General features: G+C 52.1%; 1 protein-coding gene across 8 annotated transcripts in view; it reads right to left on the reverse strand.

Moving 5' to 3' along the window:
* The window catches only part of LOC132523416 (regulator of G-protein signaling 3-like), a 162,185-nt gene that overhangs the window by 20,862 nt on the left and 115,679 nt on the right, over positions 1 to 25,644 (reverse strand). Inside the window, exon 1 of one of the 8 annotated variants that reach the window (XM_060154551.1) lies at positions 14,285 to 14,392. The exons of 6 other annotated variants lie outside the window; for them this stretch is intronic. In XM_060154551.1, the coding sequence (XP_060010534.1) occupies positions 14,285 to 14,353 (69 nt within the window). In that variant the 5' untranslated portion in view covers positions 14,354 to 14,392. Of the gene's footprint in view, positions 1 to 14,079; positions 14,210 to 14,284; positions 14,393 to 25,644 lie in introns of those variants that run through there. One more of the 8 variants, XM_060154552.1, reaches the window with a different exon arrangement.

Here is a 25,644-nt window from a genome sequence, read left to right on the forward strand (position 1 = left end):
AACGGTTTGGGGCCCTAGGGGTCTACAGGGAGGGGAGCAGGCTGTGAGCACTGCTGGAGGCCCCTCCCCCAGGCCCATCTGCCACAGGGCAGACACTGGCAAACAAGGACCAGAGCTCATAGGTTCCATCCTGTGCTCCTGGACGGGGCTTGTGTGAGCACCTGAGCCGCTGTGGTCAGGCCTGTGTTCCTGGGAAAGCTAAGGCGGCATCGGGTACCTGGGGGGGAAGGGGCCTCTGAAACCTTGGGGGAGAGGGTGGCAAGTGGGAGAATTAGGACAGGAAAAGAAATAAAGATGAGAGCCATAGTACAGAATGGATGCCGGGCGTGGGATCGTCCTGTGAGCGAGGGAATGACACGGGCAGAGCCGTACTACGTGAAGCTGCCCTGGGTGGTGTGAGCAGGTGTGGCGTGAGGACGGGGACATGGCATGCATACACGCAGTCATTCATTTTCCAAGTACTGAGTTAGGCCCTGGGGTGGGGATGGGGACAGCAGGGGACAAGTCAGACACAGTCCCTGCCCTCAGCTGAGCAGAAAAACAGAGGTTAGACAATTGGTCTTAATGAGTGTGGTGAGCGCTCTCATGGAGAAAGTGCAGGCAGCTGGGGACACCCAGTTAGGCAGCTGTTACAGCACCTTGGAGTGACAAGAATCCAGCCAAGGCGCCCCAGAGACCAGCCTGCTGGCCCAGGGCCCTGGGTCCGAGCACTCCATGCAGCTGCCCCTCTTCTGCGGGGAGCGTGTATCTCTCCCATCCATCACTTTGGCTTGGCTGGACCAGGGCTAATTCTGTGCATGTCTCGCCTGCTAGAAGCACTCAGGAAATGAACCAGGCCCTCTAAATGGAGCCTCTGTTTACGACATAATCAAATCCTCTCCCCAGCGCAATCCAGGGCTCGGCACGGGCTGGGGAAGGGTGACAGGTGTGACATCCAGAGGCCTGCTCACACCAGCTATGTCCCCTGGGCCCTAGACCCCCACCTGCTATTGGGGTTGAGGGTGGTGGCAGGCTGCTGAAAATAACTTGCCCAATGTCACACAACTACTAAGCGTGGAGCCGGGTCGGCTGACCCCAGAGTCAACCTGCAGCTCGCACTCTGAGATGACTCATCACATCTACCACAGATGCCGCGCTCCTCAACTGCCCTCAGAAACCACTTCCTGCACTGGGCTGGGCTGGGCCGGGCTGGTGGAGGTCAGGGGGTGGGGGGTGAACTGGCGTTTCCCTCCATCTCAGGGTGGTCCTTACAAAGGATTTTCGGAAAGAGCCCTGGACATAATGCCGGAAGACCTGGGCTGGAATCCTGACCCCCTCATTTGCTAGCTGTGTGATCCCAGACTATCACTTCTGGGGACCAAGCCTGAGACAGGACAGGAAAGTGCTCTGTGAAATGGAAAGTCGTCGGAGAAAGGGAGAGAGGCTACTAGAATTCCCACATGGCCATTTGACCTCCAGGCTTGCCTATTGAGACGGGGTTGCTCCTTCAAGTTTGGCATGCCTCTGGGTCTCTGGCTCGATGCCGGCTTCCAGGAACCCCTGCCCAGCCTCAGTCAGCTCCTCAGGCCTGGCTTCTTGACACCCAGAGGCTGAAGCCACCGCCCTGCCACAGGGGCCTCCAGGCTGTCCTCCTTCCCTGCCCCCACTGCAACAAGTTTGGCAAAGTCCAGGAGAACGGAGGCAGCACCTTACAGTGGGGAGAGCTCTGGATACTGTTGCCCACTTCACACTTACTGGCTAGGTGACCTCGGGGGTAACCTTCTGGGCCCCAGTTTCCTTAGCCGTAACACAGGATGCTGTGCGAGGAGTGATGTACACCCAGAGCTCGGCACCGTGCTGGTACACAAGCACTCCACAGGCGGCAGCCGCAACCAGCGCAGCACGGCCCGCTTTGACATTTCCTTCCCTGCGTTTCCTCCGACTAGCCGATGACCCCCCCTTCTCCGCTGCATCACGGGCCTCTCGGCATGTGTCCTGTTCACTGGAAACTGCTCCAGCCCCCTCTCACCGCAGGCCCGCACGCTCCCTCGAGCACTCATCCAACTCCCCAGGCAACAAGTACCATCTGTACCATCTGGTCATGGACAACACCCAGTCCCCGCTGCCAGCCCAGACCTGTCCTTTCTCAGCATGTTCTAGGCTCTGTGGATACAAGAATAAGAAAGACGTGATCCCTGTCCTGATGGAGCTTACAGGCTGGAGAGGAAGGCCTGGCATGAACCAAGTCATCACCCACGGAAACAGTTTGAAAAACACTGATCCATAGTGAAGGAAAACCGTAAGGTCCCGTGAGAGAAGAAAGGGGCGTGTGGGAAGGGCCACCCTGTGGAAGGACACGGAGGCTTAAATCTGCTCCGTGGGCAGGGACGAGCTCATGAGGGAGCAAACAGCACAGGCAAAGGTCCCGAGCCAGGACGGCGAGCGCCCTGGGGGACAGAGAGGACACCGTGTGGCTGGAGCCCAGGCACGGACATGGATACCTCCTTCCAGATATCCCACCAGTGCTCCCAAGTCAATGACCCCACACTGAACTCCTGACCTTCCCCCAAGTCCATTCCTCCTCTCGGAGTCTCTGTATCAATGATGCCACCACCTGCCCGAACCAGAGACCTGGGTATCGTTCTCTCCTCACTGCCACCCCACGGCCAATCACCAAATCCTCCTTGATGGTCTCTCGTAAAATCGAAAGAATCTTTCCACTGGGGGAGGTTATGTGCGCGCAGGGACAGGAAGTATTGGGAACTCTCTGTACTTTCCTCTCAGTTCCTAAAACTACTCTGAAAAATAAAGTTGATTAAAAAGAAAGAAAAGAATCCGCTCTCACCGTCTCCACTTACCACCACCTGCCTCAAGACCATGACATCTAGCACTGGGATCGATGCTGACCTCCCCGCCGTGGTCCACGCCCCTCTGCTGCTTCTCTGTGCCCTGTCAGAGGAGTCTTCTAGATGCAAATCTGACCCTGTCACTCCTCGGCTTAAAACCTTGACGTGGCTCCCCACTGCCCTCCCAATAAAGCCCAAATTCTGTAGCCCTGGAAGACGCTGGGCTTTGTCTCTCCCTCTAGCCTCACCTCTCCCCGCTCCCCATTTTACGTGTTGATGATGCATGAATGAACGAATGGATGGACAAATGAATGGGCAATCCAATAAACTTCACAGACCGTCTAGATTCTTACTACCCAAAGTGGGATGTGTGAAGCAGCAGCAGCAGCAGCAGTCCTATGAAATACAGAATCTCAGGCCTCAGTCCACACTTACTGGATCAGAACCCACATTTAACCAAAATCCCAGGTGACTCATTTGCATATTCAAGTTTGCAAAGTACTGATCCAGACTATCGGTTCTCAACACAGAGATATACTTTAGAATCACCTGTGGAACATTTAAAAAAGATCTATATCTGGGCCCAGTGCCAGACCTACTGGATAAGAGTCCCCAAAAGTAGGGCCCAGGCATCTTGACCTTTTTTGACTCCCCAGAAAATTCCGGGAGCTGCCTCCATTAACAGACAAGGTGACTAAAGCCCAGGGAAGGGAGGCGATATGCCCAAGGTCACACAACAGAATCGGGACTAGAATCCAGACCAGAACCTAGTTTGGTACCAGTTCCAGTACACGGCACTTCCTCTGTAATGGAGCCCATGTGCAAGAGGCAGGACCTCGGCAGCCCCTGGTCCAGGCTGGGCAGCTGACAAGCCTGCTAGAGTCAGCTACCCGTTCACGCTCCCTATGAAGAGAGGCCCAACTGCAGGAGGAGAGAGTGGAAGGAGGGGGAATTTGACCGCAGACGGAAAATTCTCTGTCCCTAAGGAATCACACAACACCTCACTGATCTGTCGGGGGTTCAGGAAGGCAGGCAACACACCAGAGCAGGGAGCATACCCATTGTACTGAAAGCAGTACTGAGGCACAGAGGAGAAGCAGCTCACCAACATGCAGGGAAGAGGAAGCCCTGATGAGTGAGAAGAGAGGGAGCCCTCTTAGAAACCTTCCCTACTCTTGGCAATGTCACCTGGCTAAGTCAGAAGAACATGCCCTCAGGCCTGGCCTTTGGAGCGTGCTGAGATGCCCACCACCCTCCTGGATGACCAGCTTCTCACCAGGCAGGGGAAGCAGCTCCCAAGGTCTGGGTTTCCAGTACTGTGCCCCCCCCCCGTCACCACCTCGCCAAACCCCTTCTCTTCTCGGGTCTTCCGTGTGCGTGGGGGGCCTGGACTCACAGTCTCTGCCCCCAACCCCGCCGCCCCAAAGACCCCTTCTACACCTCCGGCCTTATGCTCATCTGAAAGCCACGCGAGTGGAGAACAGAAGTTTCCCCAGTCTCTTCCTGTCCCTGTGGTGACTGATGCCTCCGTCAGAAAGCGAGCGCGGCCCCATGGGCCTCTCCTACCCCACCCTGGGGCTCTCTGCTCAAGATCCAGTTCTCCTGTGAGTTCCACCACCACTCCCTTCCCACCTGACACCCTCTTTCTCTCCCTGATCCAGATGTGTGCACGTGCACTGTCTCATTTCCTTATTATCTCAACCTTCTGAAGTCCACTTCCTGCCCATCTCCTGCAGCCCAGTTAAATGCTCCCTGGGATACCCTGGCTAGGGGGCTCTCTGCTCTCCTGCCAATGCCTGGCCTGCACTGCTGTCATGGTCCCAGTCAGGTTCTGCTCTGGCTCATTAGGATTGTGTCCCTGGTTTACTCACCCCCACCCCAACCCCCAGAGATACTCAGCAAATACCTACAGAGCCCCAGTCCTGTGCCAGGGCCTGTGTGGGGCACCAGAGACAAACGGTGGCAAGACACATGTCTTTCCCCGAAGGCACTGGGTCTCCAGGTGAGAGAACCAGGTAAGGGGCCCATGTCAATCTCCCACCGACCCACCACCACCCCAAGGGGCTATGGAAGCACAGAGACAGCAGGAAAGACTGGGATGGCTCTTGGAGGAGGTTGGGAAAGGGATGGGAGAGGGTATCCAGGCCAAAGCCAGAGACAGCATGGAATATTTGAGGAAGTGCAGGTGGTTCCATGGAGCAGAAGCATGGCTATGTTAAGGAATTCGAACTTTACCCTGAAAGCGAAGTTTACTTAGTGCTGTAAAGATAAGGAAGGTGGAGCTAGAGACGGTGGAAACAGAAAACAGTGAAAAAGATGGGTGGAGAGGGGAAGAGAGAAAGCATTAATTGAGCATCTACTAGACAGTAGGCACTGCAACAGTTGCTTTACCTACACTTTCTCATGTCTAGCAACATTATGAGGTCGGTAGCAAAACTGGCCCCATTTTACAAATAAGGAATCTGGGACTCAGAAAAGTTAAGTAAGTTACACAACTTCAAAAACTGAGTAAGCAGAGGACTCAGAATGTAAACGTGGTCTGCTGGCCCTAAAGCCCTGCTACTTCTCCTGCCCCATGATCTTCTTTCCTGCCCCCTTCACTGCCCTTCCTCTCTCCCTCCCTCTCTGTCTTCAAAAGACCTTACCAAGCTCCCACCAGGGCCTAGGCACTGTGCTAGGCAGTGGTGAGCAATAGTGGATGCGGGGTCCCTGCTCTTACCCCAGATTAGTGGCGACTGAGGGGCAGGTGTCTGACTCGCCGGGTGAGGGCAGGACTGCTACGGAATTACATACACCTGGTGACCCTCCCAAACCACCTCCCGCCCGGGGACCCCTTCATGGGCGGGAGAGTCAGAAGCGTGTGGTTTCTCTACGATGTTCTACACTAGGCTGCTCAAACACGAAAGCTCTGCCAAGCTAGGAGGACCTCAGGGAAGGGCACACGTAGCACTGTGAGCAGGAGACCGGGATTGGGAATCAGGCAGGCCTGCGTTGAATCCCACTTCCTAACCGTGTGACCGAGTCAGCGATGCCTCTCTCGCAGGGATGCCGTGACAGGGGGCAGGAGGCAGGACCTGGGGCACAGCAGTGCTCAGCCCATGGCCATGACCTTCCTCTCGACTCTCTGTCATGTCAGGCACCGGAGACCAAGCCCAAAATCTCAGGCTTAATTGCAAGCAACAGCTCGGATAACGGGGAGCACTTTCAGAGCCAGGGGTGGAGGAGGGAAGCCTATTGCTGGTGAAGAACAGGGGTCTGGAGACATACAAATCCAGGTTCAAATCCTGGCCCTGCCACCGCCTAGCTCGGCGCCCTTGAGCACGCTGCTTAACCTCTTCAAGGCTCAATTTTCTGATCTGTGAAATGGCGACAGAAGTAGCAAGTACCCAGACCATGATACTGTTGGGAGACCATCCAGATAGAGGGGCCTGGCACGTAGTGGGTACTCATTAAACATTTGCAATTCCTGTAATCATCATCATCATCACCAGTCCCTTCCCCTGCATCCACTCCAGGAGAAGGCACTTGACATATTCGGGCCACAGCCCTAGGGTGGGGGCACTATTATTATCTGTACGTTTCAGGGGAGAAAACTGAGGCCCATCCCAAAGGCCCTGGAGGCTGGTGGGTAGCCAAGCTGGGTAAGTATGGCCCACTGCGGGGCTCCGGGCCAAGCGACTCCCCTCTCTAGGCCGCTCTCTCCTGGAGGAGGTCTGTCCAGCTCTGAATCTCAGCCAGCCTGGAAGGGTCTGTCCTCAGGGCCCAAGGTGAGGCCGGGATCCTTGTGGGTGCATCAAGGGCGGGAGAAGCAGAAAGCACCCCCTTTCCAGAGATCCACCCCCCCACACCCCAACCTTGTCCGTCTGCTCCAGTTCCTAAACTATTCCTCCTTCAGGGCCTGCAGTGCTGGCGGCACTGGGTGGCGGCTGGGGTTGGAGTGGCGGGAAGCTTTTCCACTCAAGGACACTGGAATGTATATCTGGCCACTGGACTCGGCCGCAAACCTGCAGCCAAAGGCCACCCTCCAAGGCCCCAGGCACACTGCTACCTCTGCCACTGCTTCTCTGAAGAAGACATGCTCTGTCTCTGCTGAGGGGGATGTCAAGGCTGGGTTTGTCTGGGTTGACAGCAGGCTCCAAACTCATCCTCCTGTCATGGGACCGTCTCTCATCTCTCTTATACGAACCTGACTATACTCCCCTCCAGCTTAAATCCACCGCAACCCTCTGGTGTCCCAGCTCCTTCCCCTGTGTGTCCTGTCCCTGCCAACCGGCCTCTCCACCACACCACTTCTCCCCTCTTCCCTCCAGCCAGGCTGAACTGTTGGTAGTTCCCCAAGCACACTCCTCTCAGGCACCTCTAAATCTGTGCTAACTGCCCTTCCTCCCAGAACCCTCTCCCCTCCTCTGTCCACCTGGTGAACTCCTACACATCCTTCAAAACTCAGCTCACCCTATTGCCCCTTGATTTCTGACAAAGGTGATAGGGCGACAGTGAGAAAGGATGATCTTTTGAATAAATTGGATATCCACCCAGAGGAAATGAGTCTTGACCTCTACGTCCATCCTACGTAAGAATCTATTCAGGTGGATTTCAGAGCTAAATATGAAACATAAAACAATAAAACATCCAGAAGACAACACAACAGAATATCTACAACCTTGTAATAGGCAAAGAAACAGGATTCAATGAGCATTCTCCAGAGACAAAGAGTGACAAGTTGGCTGCGTTAAAATGAAGAACTTCTATTCTTCAGAAAAGAGTGAAAAGGCAAGCCACTGAGTGGGAGGAGATATTTGCAATGTGCATATCCAACAATGAACACATATCCAGAATATTTTTTAAGCTCCCTCAAATCAATAAGAGGATCCAATAGAAAACTGGAGAAAAGACTTGAAGAGGCACTTCACAAAGAGACGATCCAAACGGCCAATCAACATACGAAAAGGTGCTAAACCTCATTAGTCACCAAGGAAATGCAAATTAAACCCACAATCAGATATCACAATAGCTAATGCCAATTCTGTTGGTGAGGACGTGAAGCAACAGGTGCTCTCCTATGCTGCCTGAAAAGGGTGTATTGGTGTCACGCTTGAGAAAATCATACAGTGGTCTCAGAATGGGAGAAAATATTTGCAAATGAAGCAACCGACAAAGGATTAATCTCCAAAACATACAAGCAACTCATGCAGCTCAATATCAAACAACCCAATCCAAAAATGGGCAGAAGACCTAAATAGACATTTCTCCAAAGAAGATATACAGAATGCCAACAAACACATGAAAGGATGCTCAACATCACTAATCATTAGAGAAATGCAAATCAAAACTACAATGAGGTATCACCTCACACCAGTCAGAATGGCCATCATCAAAAAAATCTACAAACAATAAATGCTGGAGAGGGTGTGGAGAAAAGGGAACCCTCTTGCACTGTGGGTGGGAATGTAAACTGATACAGCCACTATGGAGAACAGTGTGGAGGTTCCTTAAAAAACTAAAAATAGAACTACCATATGACCCAGCAATCCCACTACTGGGCATATACCCAGAGAAAACCATAATTCAAAAGGAGTCATGTACCACAATGTTCATTGCAGCTGTATTTACAATAGCCAGGACATGGAAGCAACCTAAGTGTCCATCAACAGATGAATGGATAAAGATGTGGCACATATATACAATGGAATATTCCTCAGTCATAAAAAGGAACGAAACTGAGTTATTTGTAGTGAGATGGATGGACCTAGAGACTGTCATACAGAGTGAAGTAAGTCAGAAAGAGAAAAACAAATACCGTATGCATACATACATATATATGGAATCTAAAAAAAAAAAAAAGATCAGAAGAACCTAGGGGCAAGACGGGAATAAAGATGCAGACCTACTAGAGAATGGACTTGAGAATATGGGGAGGGGGAAGGGTAAGCTGGGACAAAGTGAGACAGTGGCATGGACATATATACACTACCAAATGTAAAATAGATAGCTAGTGGGAAGCAGCCGCATAGCACAGGGAGATCAGCTCGGTGCTTTGTGACCACCTAGAGGGATAGGCAGGGTGGGAGGGAGGGAGATGCAAGAGGAAAGAGAGATGGGGACATGTGGGTTTGCATAACTGATTCACTGTTATGAAACAGAAACTAACACACCACTGTAAAGCAATTATACTCCAATAAAGATGTTAAAAAAAAGAAAATTATACAGTGGAATCTACTAAAGCTAATTATATACAACTTTATGACTGAGCAATTGTAAACCTTAGGTATTTACCCAACAGAAAAGTATATTACAGTGCATCAAAAGACATGTATGAGAATATTCATAGTAGTACTATTCATGATAACCTCCAACTGGCAACAACCCAAATGTCCATCAATGATAGGATGGATAAATTGGGGCACCTATATTCACACAGTGAAATACCACACACAGTGGGGGTGAACGGAATAAAACTGAGTACAATAATACTGAAGGATTCACCATCAAAATGCTGATCCAAAGAAGTCAACATAGAAGAATACATACTCAATGATTCCACGAATACAAAATTCAAAAACAGGCAGCACTACTCAGTGAGAGAAGGCAAGAAAAGGGTTACCCTTTGAGGTGGCAGTGACTGAGGGGTGGGGCGCGGCCAGGGGCGGGGTAGGTTCCCAGGGTACTAGAATGTTCTGTTTCTTGACCTGGAGAGTTTATTCACTTTGTGAAAATTCATTGGCTACATACTTCTACCCTTGCTGTCTTTTACATTTCAATATAAAAGTTTATTTCAAAAGCAAATAAAAGCCCTCATCCTAGGGCCTGATAGCACATTCCAGCTGATTCTTCCCTCCCAGCCCCAAAGCTGCTGTGCCCCCTCCCATTCAGCAAATGCCCGCTCAGTGTCAGACTCCATGCCGAACACCTCACTTCACCCACATCATCCCATTCAATGACAGCCACCAGTAAGGGAAGGTGCCAGGGGTAGCCCCGCTGCCCCCATGCCTCAGTGTCAGCACGCACGCAGCCCTCTGCGTACACACCTCATCTCATCACCCCAGTGAGGTTGGGCCCCTGCTTGAGGAAATGCAGGCACCGAGAGTTTCTGTGTCTTACCCAAGGGCGCCCAACTGTAGAGAGGGAGAGCCTGCCCTCAAGTCCAGAGCCCATGCACCTGCATACAACATTATTCGGCCACCACTGCGATAAGTCGCAGCATGTGGATGGACACACATAGGCAATCTCTATGGTCAGGCAGGAATCATGTCTACACCCTAGTGGGGTGGGCAGACTGGGATGGAGACCTCCTCCTTCGATGGACAAGCATCTGTGCATCTGGATTCAGTCTCACCTCCTGCAGGGTCTCCCGGGCTGGGTTGGAAGCTTCCCCAGGGTTCCCTCTCCACGAGTCTCCCTGTCAAAGCTGTCTTGTTACCATCCATTACACGCCCATCCCTGGCACTAGATTAAAGATTGGACCTATACCTCCAGTACCTGGCCAGTGCACCGTACATAGTGGGTGTTAGACACATGTGGAGGGAAGAGAGGGAGACAGGCAGAGAAAGCAATTACAGAGCCGCTGTTTGAATCAACTGGGAACTTCATTAATCGAGGTGTGAGCAGTGAAGGTTTTGGAGCTCTGCGCGGACACAGTTACAACCCTTGACTAGAGGAGTGGGACAGGCACGCCACCTTCCATTCCAGTGTTCTCCCCGTGGCTGCCTCCAGCCTTTTTTCAAGGTTGTGGCCAGCCATTTGGCTCCCAGAGGCTCTGCCCAGCTCTTCCTCTGCCTTTCCCCATGCCTCCCACCCCCTGCCACCCTGCCCCGAGTGTGTGAGTTCTGCTATCAGCCCGAGGTTAACCGCACCAAGAGATAACCAAGGACGCCACAGAGAGCCCTGGCTACGTAGGGGAGAGCGCGCCCAGTTCCAAATAACTTCCTGCACTCCCCACCTTTCTAAGTTGGGAGCCGCTGACAGTTTTCCGGCAGCAGCCTGAGCCCCAGTGCCAGGTGCGGGCAGGCCAGCCCGTGGCAGAGGGAGAGGGGAGAAGCCCAAGGCCATCTGGAGCAGAGGGCACACCTGGCAACTCTCCACACATCTGGAGTGATGACCTCGGCCCACTGCCAGAGGAAGAGGGTCTCCTGGGACCCCTTCTCCTCTCCTCCGTGCCTGGAAGCTCCAATTTCTCAAGCGGCTTGTGGCCCCAGCACCCCTTTCCCAATCCTGCCCCCACCAGCTGGTTGTTCAGGCAAAGGTGGCGACTCCCGGGGGCCGAGCCTGGCTGGCCTGCCGTGAGTGGCTCTAGCCTCTCCAGGCTGAGCCGTAAGCAGCCTCTTTATCCCTCGGAGGAATGACGGTTTTCCCTGAGCAATGACATCTTGGAAACGGCCTGGCTCCACAAACAACAACAAACCTCCCAGCCTCGGCCCAGGCTCCAGCTTGCAAGAGAAGGCTTCTGACCAGAAGGGCCTGAGGAACAGGTAGGGGGCCACTTCCCTGGGAAGCCGGACCCTGGCCTTGACCAATGACTCTCGGAACCCAGGAAGAGGAGAGCATCTGCAGAGAATGGAAGATTCTCTGGATGCCTGGAAGGGGCCAGGCAATACCTGGTCCAGTCCCTGGTTGCTCCAAAGGGGAAACTGAGCCAGAGAAAAAAAGCAGATTTGCCTGAGATCATCCAGTGAGCAGGGACCAGCCTGTGCCTCAGTCTCCAGCCTGTTGGCCAGGCCAGGGCTTTCTTTACCTGCACACGCTGCTTTTTCAGAGGAGAGCCGGGCTCTAGCTAGTAAATGCAACAGTCCTGGAAAGGAATGTGTCACTAAGGGAGTCCCCAAAAAGGGAGCATCAAGGTGAAAGCCAAGTACTCTGAGTCATCCAGCTGGTGTGACGGAGAGAAACCTGGCGGGGGGGACCCGGAGACCTGGGTTCTTGTCCCTGCCGTGCTGCTGAGTCGCATATAACCTCAGGCAAATCCTTCCTTTCCTGCCTCAGTCCCGTATCTGTCCAGAAGGCAAACAGACTCAGCTATTCTAGGGCCTTGGGAGACTGAACAGAAAGAGGCTCTCAGCGCCCCTAGGAACCCAGCGGGGCGTGGGCATTCCCTCCTCAGCTGCGCCTCTTCTGGGGGAGCCAGGCAGACCACTGGCTGAGAACCGCACGCTCCCCCAACCCTCCAATCCACCACCCTGGTTGGCACCATCCCAACAGGGCCCAATCTGAGCTCCAAGCTGCTGCAGTCTGTGCAAAGGACCAGGAGCACTGCATTCAAACTAGCTGGGGCTGCCCCTCCCACCCTCTGTGGCCCAGGCCATGGGATGGACACCACACCACCCAGCCCAGCACGATCCCAGCCCAGCTTTCCCTGTGGCCTCCGCCAGGCTGAAGCCAAGGTTCTCCCTGCCTTGTCTCCTATCAAAAATCCCATCCCCCAACCCGTGGCTCTGTAGAAGCAACCCTGCCATGCAGAAACTAGGACCCTTCCAGAGGGACTCCTCGCCAGGCCTCAAGCTGGTAGTGCCCACTGTCTGCCAGGCAGAGCTAGGAGATGGGTAGAAAGAGCTGACTTGGACGTCAGAGCTTGTCCTCAAGGAAACCCATCTGAGCCCTTTCCTATCATGCCCCAGGTCCCAGGCTGGGCCCTTGGGACCAAGGGATGAGTAAGGCTCAAATCCTACATGAATAAGACATGAAGCAACCACAGTGGGTACCACCACCAAGGGACAGACAGATTCCAACTGCAGTATTTGCTCTAGTCATGGAAGTCTGGGTAGGATTAAGACCTGGAGAGAAGAGAAGAGATGGGCTTTCCAGGCAGCGGGAACAGCACGTGCAAAGGCAAGAAGGCTAGGGGCTGGGGTGGTTTCACTGATACCAGATACTTATAATCAGAAGCCCCATCGACGATCTCTGGTTCAAAGAGACTCCCCAACAGGGGGTCACTCACCTCAGCTGCCCCCATCTTCACCATCCCCCTGCTGCAGCAGATGCCAGCCCGGGCCTGGAGCAGGCCCTGCTGTGGAACTTCGCTCCCTGAAGGGCCCGCCCTGGGCTAAGCCTTGCCACGTGCTAGGGCTGGCGAAGAGGGGAGGTGCCCCTTGGCTGGGCGTGGAGGACTCAAGCGGCCCTGGTGGAAACTTTGACTATGGCCGCAGTGCCCTGGCTGGGATGTCGCGGGCCCTGGCGGGTCAGACAGTGCAGCTCCTTCCTTCCAGGAGATATACCCACTCCAGCCACCTCGAGAGGGGAGCCAGATAGCCCCCAGCCGTGAGGCCTGAGGGCAGCAAGATGCTGCAAGTTTTTGGTGAGAGGCCCAGTGGCCCTGTACTTAGCTAGGCATCTCAAGCCAGGAACGCCACATTCAGAGCTGAGCACAGGGTAACGGCACCCACATATCCTGTCCTCACTGTTCCAGGAGACAGACGTCCTCCATCCTGGTCCTGGCCAGAGACCTGCTGTGTGAACTTGGGCACAGCCCCTCCCCTCTCTGGACCTGGGCTTTCCTCAGCCCTGAGGTCCCAGGGCACGAGGGTTCTTCTTGGACACCCCAGGACAAGCATAGAGATGTGAGGCCTCCAAGTTGATAAAAGAATTGGCCTCTGTCTGCTTACAGCGGCTTGCTCTGTGGGGTGAGCAGGTCCCTAACAATTATCCCCTTCCTTACTTACGGGTCTCAGCAGGAGCCAAAGGGGCAGGTGCAAGACCTTTCCCAAGAGGCTCAGGAGGCAGAGCATCTCTGCTTGTACTTCCAGTGAACATAACAGCCGAAGCCGCAAGGATCAGATGCGACCCCACCCCCAGTCCAGCCCCTGAGACCACCTCCTTCCCCTCACGGAACTAGGCAAGAACAGCCATCCTGGTGCCTCGTGTGTGGTCAGCATCCCTGACAAGATCGCCAGCAGCGCTGGCTGAGCGTTCCCTCCCTATGCAGTGGCCGGACTTCTGCTCACCAAACATTCATTTCCCTCAGAAAGAAAAGCCAGCTGACCAGCCTCGAAGTGGGAGCAGCACACAGCGGAAGCACGCCCCTAGCCCTGCAGGCTCCCTCCCACCCACCCGAGACAGACAGACGGACAGACAGACAAGCGCGCGCGCACACACACACACACACACACACACACAGAGCTATCTCAGAGCAGAACACACATGGTTTGGTTGCAACATGCCTACCAATGGCTGCCCTGGGGAAGAAACAATAGAAACAGGGGCACGGGGTGCCCTGGACAAGAGCCCCCCGCCCGCCATACACACACCCTGGCACCGAGGCACCTACCCAGCACACTCCAGCAGGGACCCGGGGACTCCTGGATGCCGCTGCTGCCAGCCCGCCCGCCCGCGCGGGTCTCCGCCCAGCTCCGCCCGCCCGCCGGCGGGCGGGCGGACGGGCGGGCAGCTGTGGCAGCTCCTGGTGGCGCGTCAAGCGGCTGCCTTCCGCAGACAGAGCTCCTTTGTGTCAGCAGGGCTATTCATGGACTTACCCAAGGTCCCCAGGGGCGCGATACCTGCCGGGAAAAGCCGAACCAAATGACCAGGTTCCCCTCCCACATCTAGGTGGCTTTTTCAAACCCTTGCATCACTCGTCCCGCCTCCTCTTCCTCTTCCTCCAGCGCGCTTCCAAAACACACACCCTGTCCAGCCCGCTGCTGCCACTCTGGAGAGAGGTTGGACTTCTTTCTTCCATCAAATAGAAAACTCTGTAATTTCCCAAGACACTTTCATCTGAAAAGGAGCCCGGGATGTCTCGAGGAAGAGTCCTCGGCCACCCCGTCCTTCAGCCTGCGAGGGGCCCGGACGGCTCCTGGGTTACAGGCTCACACGCACCAGCCCTGGCTCCCCTGCCATCAGTCCCCAGGCCCGGGGCTGGCCCCCCCGGAGTGCCGCTCTGGAGGGAGAGGCATCTATGGCTCACAGCAGCATTCCCTGGCACTGGGATTCCCAGCCGGCTGTTCCCCACACACATCCCAAGGGCTCCCCCAGCTGGGGCAGCGCGACCCCACTGGCCGCAGCTCCGGCTCTCCGGCAGGACCAGGACGGAGCCAATCATGGAAACCTCCCGGCGCCCTCCCACCCCCACATTGCTCTCGTCCCAGTGGGTGGCTGCAATTTAACCCAGGGTCCTGCAACCGACCGGCACTGACTCCAAGAATGCCACCGCCCCCGGGGGCCGGGGGAGCGGCTGCTTCAGTCATCTCCCAGCAGCACCATCAGCGCAGCCCAACACACATGTTTTTGTTTAGCACTTCTGTGTGCCAAATCCGGGCAAGCAGAGATGGACAGAGAGCTTGGGGCTTCCTCCCCCCGGGACGGTGGCTGCGAGAAGCATGTTACAACAGCCCAAGAGTCAGGATCACAAGTGAAGGAGAGGTCCCTAACAGAGGGACCGCGGGGGGCAGAGGAAGAGCACTGGACTGGGAGGCAAGGGTCCCCAGCTCAGGTCCCAGCTCCAGCCCTGGTTGACTGGGTGCGCTGAGCAAGTCCCTGCCCATCTCTGAGCCTGGATTTCCTCATCTGTAAAATGGGGCTGACAACCCTTGACCTACCCACCTGAGGGGTTAACAGAGGATTCAGCGATCCCGGGCCAGGCACCATTTTGAGAGTTCGGCCTTCGTTAATTCATTTAATCCTCATCGGCACCTTGTGAGGCAAGTACTGGTATTACGCTATCTGCAGATGAAGAATCCAGCGTAGGGAATGGTAGTGGAAGCTGCCCACAGCTTGCTGTTTGAAGACCAGTAGGATCTGAAGACCGGTAGGTCCAGCTCCAGGGCGCCCACTCGAAACCACCGTGCAGCCCCACAGGAAGCTGTCCTGCCAGCGCAAAGCTGTTTGATGCTGAGGCTACGGCTGCTGCAGTTGGTTGTCTGATTTCAACAAACACACCCTGGGCTGCGCCTGGGGCTCAGGTCAGGGGTGTCTGTCCCATAGCCAGTTCCAACCTGAACATGCTTACCACCCAAGTGGCAGGCAAACTGGATGTCAGCCCAGAAAAAAATGGGGCAGGAGGAGCCCCTATCCTCCTTTCCCACCTCACCCTGCCTCGGCCACCCTAGGCTGAAGTGCTGTTCCTCTGCCTCTTAGTCTCCCTGCACTAGTCTCAAAGTCTCTGAATGTCTATCTCTGCCTGCCTCCTTGACCCTGTCTCTGACTCTCTATTCCTGTCTCTCTCACACATACCAGCATGTTCACGCATGCTGACATAAGAAAACATCCTTTATTAGGGTCAACTTGGAACAGCCCTCATCTGAGCTGGGCACTTCCCACTCCAATCAACACTTTGCCTTGTCCCTGGGGGCAGAGCCAAGGCAGTCCTTGCAGGGCCCAAGAACCCTCCAGATTGGACGGCTCTCATCCTGCAGGTTCCTGGGAAACAGGGCCCATTCTTGTCCTGGGAAACTAAGGAGGTGAGAGTCTCAGGAGACGGCTAGTTCCAATGGGAGGCTGATGGTTCCCAGGGCGGAATTTCTGGTGCTTAGGATAAGATTCCTTAGGGTGGAGAGCCTGAATATAAGGTTCCTTGAGATGAGAGAAGTCTATGAGTTCAGCTGAGTCTTCACCTCTCAATCAACAAACAGTTTCGGAGCACCAACTACGTGCCAGGTTCTGTGCTGGGCCCTGGGGATGCGGTGGAGAACAGGCAGAAAGGGGCCCTGCACTCGCCAAGCCGGCAGCTTAGTGATGGAGACAGACATCAGGCTCACAGTCAGACTAGCCAGCCCATCATTAGACACTGTGCCACAGCAGCCCTGCCAACCCCGGGCACTGAGTCCAGAACAGACCCAGAATGCATTCATCAGTACTCTGGACCACAAGGACAGTGAGGAAAGGGCACAGCACTTCAGTGTCCTGAGGCCCAGAAGCAGGCCAGGCCAGGCTAGGAGAGCATCTAGTGCCTGGGGAGCCCAGGCGGCCACTGCCCACTGCCTCTCCATAGCTCCAGACACAAATCAACAAAGCATGTGGACCCTCCCAGTGTACAGCCTGGGGCAGGACGGGAGAGTCACTGTCAGTCAGGCTATCTAAGCCAAAAGGGTCCTTGGAGATCTTTCACTCTATAAATATTCCCTATTTACAGCCAGAGAAACTGAGGCCCAGAGAGGGTTAGTGACTTTCCCAAGGAAACAGAGCAACTGAGAGGCAGGGCTGGGACCAGAGCTTGCTAACTGCCAGTCCAGTGCTCCTTCTGTTGCACCCCAATGCTTCTCAGACCTATGTAAATGATGGTGCTATTCAGTACAGGAGGACTTGGGATCTAGGGAACAGCGAGATCCAGGTGGCCCACAGGCCACAGGATCAGCACCTGGGCCCTCAGAGCCTGGGCCCCATTTATTGATCTCCATATTTTATTTAACAAACACTTATTTGACGGTACGTGTCAGCACTGTTCAGAGCACTTCCCAATTACTGACTCATGAAATCTTCATAACCCTATCAGATATGATGTCTACTGTCCCCATTTTACAGATAGTTAAACAGAGGCGGAGAGATAATGAAACCTGCTCAAGGTCACCAGTAAGTGCACAGCTACAGATCAAACCCAATCCACTATCCGCTGTGCCCTGCCCCACTGCACAGGGCGGCCATGGAACAGAGCCCTCCAGCTACATACTGAGAAGCCAGTTGGCTATACAGCCCAGCCATGCAGGCAAACGTCTCACTGTTCAGGCAAGCTGGCAGCAGCTTCCAGAGCTAGGACCAGGGAGGGTTAGCAGGGAGCCAGTGTATGTGCACTTCCCATTTTAAGAGAAGCAGCACCCCCAGGCAGAGCCCAAGGCTCCAGGGAGACGCAGCAGCAGCAAGATACAGCCCAGACACCCCGGAAAGGCCGTTCCCTGCAGCTGCGCCGCAGCAAGGCTCCATCTGTCTTCCCTCACTGCCTCCACTGTGTTAAGCCTGGTCCGCTCGGAATTGTGTTCGCAAGACCCCATCATGAACCCTGCACAGATGGAAACCCCCCCAACTTCCTTCCCCGCGCAGACTCCACCTGGGGGAGACTGAACCTTGGCAATACCCTCCTCAAAAAAAAAGAAGGGTACCTGCCAAAAGCTATTTAATGAGCTTCCCTGTGCTGGCTTCTGCTCCAAAGTCCACTGGGATTTTATTCCAGGGTGGGGAGGAGAGTTACGCCACTATGGCAGAAACTGGGCACAAAGCCAGGGAGATGTGGTCCCAGGAATTCCAGAGCTTATGACAGGCTAAGACCACCCCCAGCCCCCACCAGCAGCTGCTCAGGCTTTCACTGCCTTGGACAATGAAAGGGCCAGGCCTGTGCTTGGGTGATGGGGGTAATGAAAGCCAGGGCCGGGACACACTGGCCCCGACCTGCCCCTGCCCCACCCTGTTGCAGAAGAGGGCAAAGGCCCTGGGCGGCCCAGGGGAACTGTGGAAGTATCTGCATATGCCCCTCCAGCCCAAGCTTTGAATCTGCTAACCCACTTAGGAAGTTCTGGGCCTAAGACTCATTGGGTCTTACAGCCTTGGTTTTGGGGTCTATAGTCTCCATGCAGAAATGCCATCCCCACAGAAGAGTGGGCCAAGAAACATTTATTGGTTATTTCAATAACTACTGAATCCCTATTATGTGCTGGAGCCTGTACTCGGAACTATGGACACAGGCAGGGAAGCAGCCTGCTCCTGGGATCTGACTTGGAGGGTGGGCACAGCTGACCCTGGTGCTGATGCTTAATCAGGAACTGTCCTGCCATGTTCTGGCCTCTATGACCCTAACAGCAGGGCAAGGGACACAGTCTCCCACCGCTTGCTAAGGGCATGCTCCTGGCTCTTCCTGGGGGCACGTGCTGCAAGTGGAGTGCAGGTGAGTAGCACAGAGCAGGCATCCATCCTCAGGTTCAAACCCAGGGAGAGTTTTGGCCTGTAGTCTGCAGAACCCAGGGCAGGTCCCTTCCCCCTTACTGGTCTCAGTCTTCCATCCCTAAAATGAGGCCAGAGATGGGTGTCCAGTAGCGCCCCAGTTTCACTCCTCCCCTTCAAGAGTCAGTCCCAGGCCCCACAAGGTCCTCTCACTAAAGGATTAGGTTCTGTCAGTGGTATTTAGAAAGAGCACAGACTTTGCAGCCTAAAAGAATCTGAGTGTGAGTCATCTTCGGCAAGTCGCTTTAATGTCTCTGAGTCTCGGTTTCCACATCTGTAAAATGGGGCTATTACCATCTGCCTCAATGGGCCCTGCGGAAGACTAAATGAGATAGTGCATATGGAGGGCCTGTTGCTGTGTTGTCATTGTTGCTGCTATCATCTGTCAAAGGACAGAATTGACCTTGAGTGGGTTGGTGAAAAGAGTAATGTTAGGACTTTCCTGGTGGCGCAGTGGTTAAGAATCCACCTGCCAATGCAGGGGACACGGGTTTGAGCCCTGGTCCGGGAAGATCCACATGCTGAGGAGCAACTAAGTCCGTGCACCACAACTACTGAGCCTGCACTCTAGAGGCCACGAGCCACAACTATGGAAGCCCGCACACCTACAGCCTGTGCTCCACAACAAGAGAAGCCACTGCAATGAGAAGCCCATGCACCACAACAAAGAGTAGACCCTGCTCACTGCAACTAGAGGAAGCCCACGTGCAGCAATGAAGACCCAACGCAGCCATAAATAAATAAATGTATTTAAAAAAAGAAAAAAGAGTAATGTTAAATGTGAAAATATCTGTTGAGGGTCTAATAGATGAGAGCCTAACATGGTGCCCAGTTCTACTAATAGCTGATAATCACTAACATTTATTGAGCAACAGGCTACTATCATCATCCCCATCCTACAGATGGGAAAACTAAGGTTCAGAAAGGTTGCATGGCAAAGGCAATGGCAAGATAGGCAGCATGGCACCAAGGTGTATGCTCTTAAGCTGTATTCCCTGCCCTAATTCATGTTCCCCAAATGTCTCCGCCCTTCACATGTGTCTCTTCCTCAGCAACTTCAGGCAGCAAGGGCAATCCCCAATCTGCTCATGGGAACTGCATCTCCCAACGACAGCCAGGGGAAGCCCACGTGCAGCAAAAGCCAGCAGACAAAAGTCCCCCCGGAGAGCTGGTCCTGAGAACCGTCGCTGGCCTGGGGCACGCATCACAGCCACCAAGCATCATCCTGACCTTGGGCGCTGCAGTGGCACAGGATGGCCAAGAGCCACGACCATCTCCTTTCCTGGCCCCAGTCCAACCAGCCACTCACTGGCCTGGGATTTCAGGCTCTTGGGAGCAATCCTCGACCCAATGTGCTTGTGCCAGCTCCAGGGTCAGGCCGTCTTGACTACTGGAGTTCCTGAGAAGTGTTCGGCACAGATGTGGAGGTCAGCCCTGTGACCTTGGCCGCTAAATGCAGTTCACCCCCGGACTCCCCCGAGTTCACCCCTTGCTTGGACTGTTGGGCCTAAGGCCGGGTCACCAAAACAGAGGGTCAGCAGATGAAAGACTGGACTGAAATGCTGGCTTTGCTGCTGTTTTCTGCAGGACCTGGGGCAAGGCCAGTCCCTTCCTTGGGCCTTAATTTCCCTATCTCTAAAATGGGTGCTAGGGTTGGACGAGATCAGTGCCACCCAGCATGTGGTCTGCAGGATGCACTGGTCCATGAACTGCTTGTTACTGGTTTACAACAAGATAAGCAGCAAAATCAAGAGTGTTTGGAAACTTCTGTAGCAATTTGACATTGCCATGACATCCAAGTGCAAGACAATGGACGGGTCTGATTGAATACTTATAAGGCTAGTTCGGGTGCTGTCAAACCAGCATGAGATACCATATACAGTGTGTGTTTTAACAAAAGTATAAGGCTCTTCACCGCAGGTGATTTAAGAAGCCCTGGTCAAAAATGTCCTTGTTTCCACAAGAACTCACTAACTAGGCCTCTAACATAGCACTCACACCTACAGCGGGACTCATGATCCTGTCACCCAAATGTTTCCCTCTCCACTGCTGCCAGCTCAGAGAACGGCACCACCAATCACCTGTTTGCCTGAACCAGACTCATGGGCGTCATCCCTACTACAAACTCTCCCCCCACCCACCTACTCACCAGATCTTGCAGATCCCACATCCTCCACATCATGCGGATCTCACCTCCCGATCCCTGCTCCCTGCACCCTAGTCCAAGGCACCAGCACCTCTTCCCAGGGTGAGGGCAACAGCCTCCTAACTGCTCCCTGCCTCTCGCCTTGCCATCCTCTACGCCATTCTCATCAACAAGGCTGTGAGCTTTCTATGACACACATCAAACACAGAGCTCCCAGCGCCCCAGGATAAAGTTCAGACTCCTTACACAGCCTCTCGGACCCTGAACACTCCTCCAGCTGACCTCGTGCTTCCTTTTCCCCTCCCTCATGCCCCCACGCACACTGGTCTGCCTTAAGGTCCTCACCTAGAGTGATCCTTCCTACATCCCAGCTCCTGCCCCTTGACTCACATCCCTGACCAGATCCTCCCAGTAGGTGCCCTCACCGGGCCTTCTGTCACAAATGTCATCTTTTCATTATATATTGTTCATACTTGGTTGGGGTGTGTCTTTCCTCCAATTGTCCTCTACCACACTAGACTAGTAATTAGCCCTATGGAGATGAGAACTATGTTGGTTGATGAACCACAAAGTAGAGGACATTTGCCTGGCCAGCTTCTATCTGTGCTTCTTTGCCATCTGAGGAACCACCCGTCCTTCCCCCACTCTCAAACCAGGTGATTCACGTGGAACTGACCCATCTCCCACTCCAGGGATGGCCATGTGACCCAGGCCACAGCCAATCACTTTATCCCATCCTATTGTCTTCAGTGACTGGGATAGGCACATGGTCCAGCTTGAACCAATAAGACTCAGACCCAGGATTATTGCTGAAATGATTGAGGGAGTCAAACTGTAAGGCCTTCATCCTGGTATTTCTGGCAACTATCTTCCATCACTAAGGGAGTGAGCCAACACATAAGCAGGTAGAGCCAAGAGATAGAGCGGGTGAAGCCAGTTCTTGGTGACATTGCTCAAGGTCTTGAATCCAGCTATGCCTGAAGGCTACCCTCTTAAATCCAATAAATTCCATTTCTTGGCTGAAGCTAATTTGAGTTGGATTCTTGTCACTTGCAACTGGAAGATTCTTGCCTAATATGTCCTGAATCACCAATGTTTAGCACAGTGTCTGACATACAATAGGTACTCTGGAATTATTTTTTCATTCATGCAGTCATTCAACAAATATTCAGCAGTGAGAAGGTGACCGGGTCTGCTTTATAGGAAGAATCATCTTGGCTGCTGTTTAGAGGGGTGACTAATGGAACAGGAGTAGAAACCAGGAGATCCACCAGGAGACCATGCAGTAGTACCAGGGACAGAGATGAGGCCTGAAGAGCACGGCTGCACAGAGGGAAAAGGGGGGAGGGGAAAATTCCCAATTCCGAATTCACTGGAGAACCTCTGATGATCTCTGCTCCTCTCTGGTCCTCAGTTTCTCAATCTCTTTCAGCTCCTTCATTCTAGCATCCCTATGTTTTCTCCTACTGCTTATAGAGTCCCTAGCTGTCAACACTCAAATTTGCACTGAAGGGTATTGAGGTCAGGGTCAGGGTCAAGTCTGGAGGTTGGTTCTGACAGGCAGGGAGTATAGCTCAGTAGCTAAGAACACAGGTTCTGAAGCCAGATGCCTGGGTTTGGATCATGGACTATACCTCCTAGCTGTGAGACCTTGTACAGTCTATTTAACCTCTCTGTTCCTTTGTTTCTTCACCTATAAAATGGGAATAATAACAACAGTGTTAAGCAGATTGCATATTACAGCAGAAGGAAAGTACATTTGATAAATATTAGGTGGTATTATTATTATTATTTGTAGTAGGAAATCCAAAAAGAGGAAATTTTAAAACATAGAAAATAAATTATTCCAAAAATCAGTAAAAAATTTCCTTGAACTAAGGGAAGACTCGGGTCTTCAGACCAAAAAGGCTTACCTAGTTAGTACCAGGAAAAATTACCAAAAGAGAGCAAACAACTAGAAATAATCTGGGGAAATTTCTAAATTCCAAAGACTAGAAAGAGAAATCCTGCTTGCTTCCATAAAGAAACTTTAGCGAATCAAGTGAGTACTGCACTTCTTACAACACCAAATGCTGGGACAATAGAGCCTTTCTCTCAGGTTTCTGGGGGAGGACTATTAACCTAGAATTCACTACTCAGGCAAAAGATGACTCAAACATGAGGGCAAATATTTTCAGACTTACAAAGACTAAGAAAGTATGCCACCCACAGATCCTTTCTGAAAAATTTACTCAAGAAAGCTCTCCAAACCAAAATGAATCAAAATCTAGAAGTCAAGAAAAAGATGCTGTGGGATACAAGACACTGGCAAGCAATGAAGCCAGAAACATTTATACACTTAACTACGGATGACATAATTGATGTTAAATGCAATTTTAAGTAAATGATTCTCAAAATGCAATAGAACTAATGTTTAAGAATAATAACAATCAGAAATAAAATTTCAGATGATTTCAGCAATAGCTAGGAGTCATGGAGAAGAGCAAAGAGAAGTATGGGCCAGCTTATTATGGGTTGTAGGACATGAGGACACGCTATTATAGATCTGGTGTCATTCTTTTTTTTTTTTTTAACATCTTTATTGGAGTATAATTGCTTTACAATGGTGTGTTATTTCTGCTTTATAACAAAGTAAATCAGCTATACATAAACATATATCCCCATATCTCCTCCTTCTTGCATCTCCCTCCCACCCTCCCTATTCCACCCCTCCAGGCGGTCACAAAGCACCGAGCTCATCTCCCTGTGCTATGCAGCTGCTTCCCACTAGCTAGCTATTTTACATCTGGTAGTGTATGTATGTCCATGCCACTCTCTCACTTCGTCCCAGCTTACCCTTCCCCCTCCCCGTGTCCTCAAGTCCATTCTCTAAGTCTGTGTCTTTATTCCTGTCTTGCCCCCTAGGTTCTTCAGAACCATTTTATTTTATTTTATTTTATTTAGATTCCATATATATGTGTTAGCATACGGTATTTGTTTTTCTCTTTCTGACTTACTTCACTCTGTATGACTGACTCTAGGTCCATCCACCTCACTACAAATAACTCGGTTTCGTTTCTTTTTATGGCTGAGTAATATTCCATTGTATATATGTGCCACATCTTCTTTATCCATTCATCTGTTGATGGACACTTAGGTTGCTTCCATGTCCTGGCTATTGTAAATAGAGCTGCAATGAACACTGTGGTACATGTCTCTTTTAATTACGGTTTTCTCAGGATATATGCCCAATAGTGGGATTCCTGGGTCGTATGGTAGTTCTATTTTTAGTTTTTTAAGGAACCTCCATACTATTCTCTGTAGTGGCTGTATCAGTTTACATTCCCACCAACAGTGCAAGAGGGTTCCCTTTTCTCCACACCCTCTCCAGCATTTATTGTTTGTAGGTTTTGGGGGTGTCATTCTTGATATTGAAATACGTTGGTTAAAGAGATATGGGTAAAATCACCAGCAGACTAGAATTAGGGTGTGTAACTTCAGAGGAAATTTTACAGAAGAATAATGAGAAGTTAGCCTTGGGCTATTTACTACTACTAAAACATATTATGAAGCTACAGTGATTAAGTCTCAGTATGATGTAGAAATAGACGAATAAATGAGGGAAACAAGCGAATTCAAAAATCAACCCACCAATGTGTGGAAATTTGGTCTATGATAAATGAGTAAAGGAAGGATAACTCAAAAAAATAGGTTTGGGGCGTCCCTGGTGGTGCAGTGGTTAAGAATCTGCCTGCCAATGCAGGCGACACGGGTTCGAGCCCTGGTCTGGGAAGATCCCACATGCCGCGGAGCAACTAGGCCCGTGCACCACAACTACTGAGCCTGCGCATCTGGAGGTTGTGCTCCGCAACGAGAGGCTGCGACAGTGAGAGGCCCACGCATTGCGATGAAGAGTGGCCCCCACTTGCTGCAACTAGAGAAAGTCCTCGCACAGAAACGAAGACCCAACAAAGAAAGAAAGAGAGAAAGGAAGGAAGGAAGGAAGGAACGAAGGAAGGAAGGAACGAAGGAAGGAAGGAAGGAAGAAAGAAAGAAAGAAGAAAGAAGCTTTCATTTAAAAAAAAATAGGTTTGGAAAAATTGGTCAACCACTTGGGGAAAAAATTAGTGAAAGTTCCATCTGACACCTGTCACTAGATTAAGTGCAGATGAATTAAAAATATGAATGTAGGGCTTCCCTGGTGGCGCAGTGGTTGAGAGTCCGCCTGCCGATGCAGGGGATATGGGTTCGTGCCCCAGTCCGGGAAGATCCCACATGCTGCGGAACGGCTGGGCCCGTGAGCCAAGGCTGCTGAGCCTGCGCTTCTGGAGCCTGTGCTCCACAACAGGAGAAGCCACAACAGTGAGAGGCCCGCATACCACAAAAAAATACATAAATAAATATGAATGTAAAACATAAAAGGTTAAAAGTACTGGAAAAGTATACAGAAGAATATTCGTTATAATTTTGGAGAGGAAAAGGCCTCAGAAAGTATAGCCCCCTACCCTCAAAAAACAGACTTGACTACAAAAATATTTGATTATTAAAAAATGTTAACTTCTCAATGATAAAAGATACTATAAATAAAGTTAAAAGATAAATGATAAACTGGAAAAAATATTTGTAACCTACATAATAAGCAAATGGTTAATATTCTAATATTACAAATAAAACAAATGCCCCAGTAGAAAACTGGGCAAATGATATGAACTGATGAGCCGAAGAAGAAATATAAATGACTAATAAATGTAAAAAGAAGCCCAACCTCACTAATAATCAAATAATTATATACAGCCACTATGGAGAACAGTATAGACGTTCCTCAAAACACTAAAAATACAACTA

This window comes from Lagenorhynchus albirostris, chromosome 7 (assembly GCF_949774975.1).
Source record: "Lagenorhynchus albirostris chromosome 7, mLagAlb1.1, whole genome shotgun sequence".
In the NCBI taxonomy this organism is placed as follows: Eukaryota; Metazoa; Chordata; class Mammalia; order Artiodactyla; family Delphinidae; genus Lagenorhynchus; species Lagenorhynchus albirostris.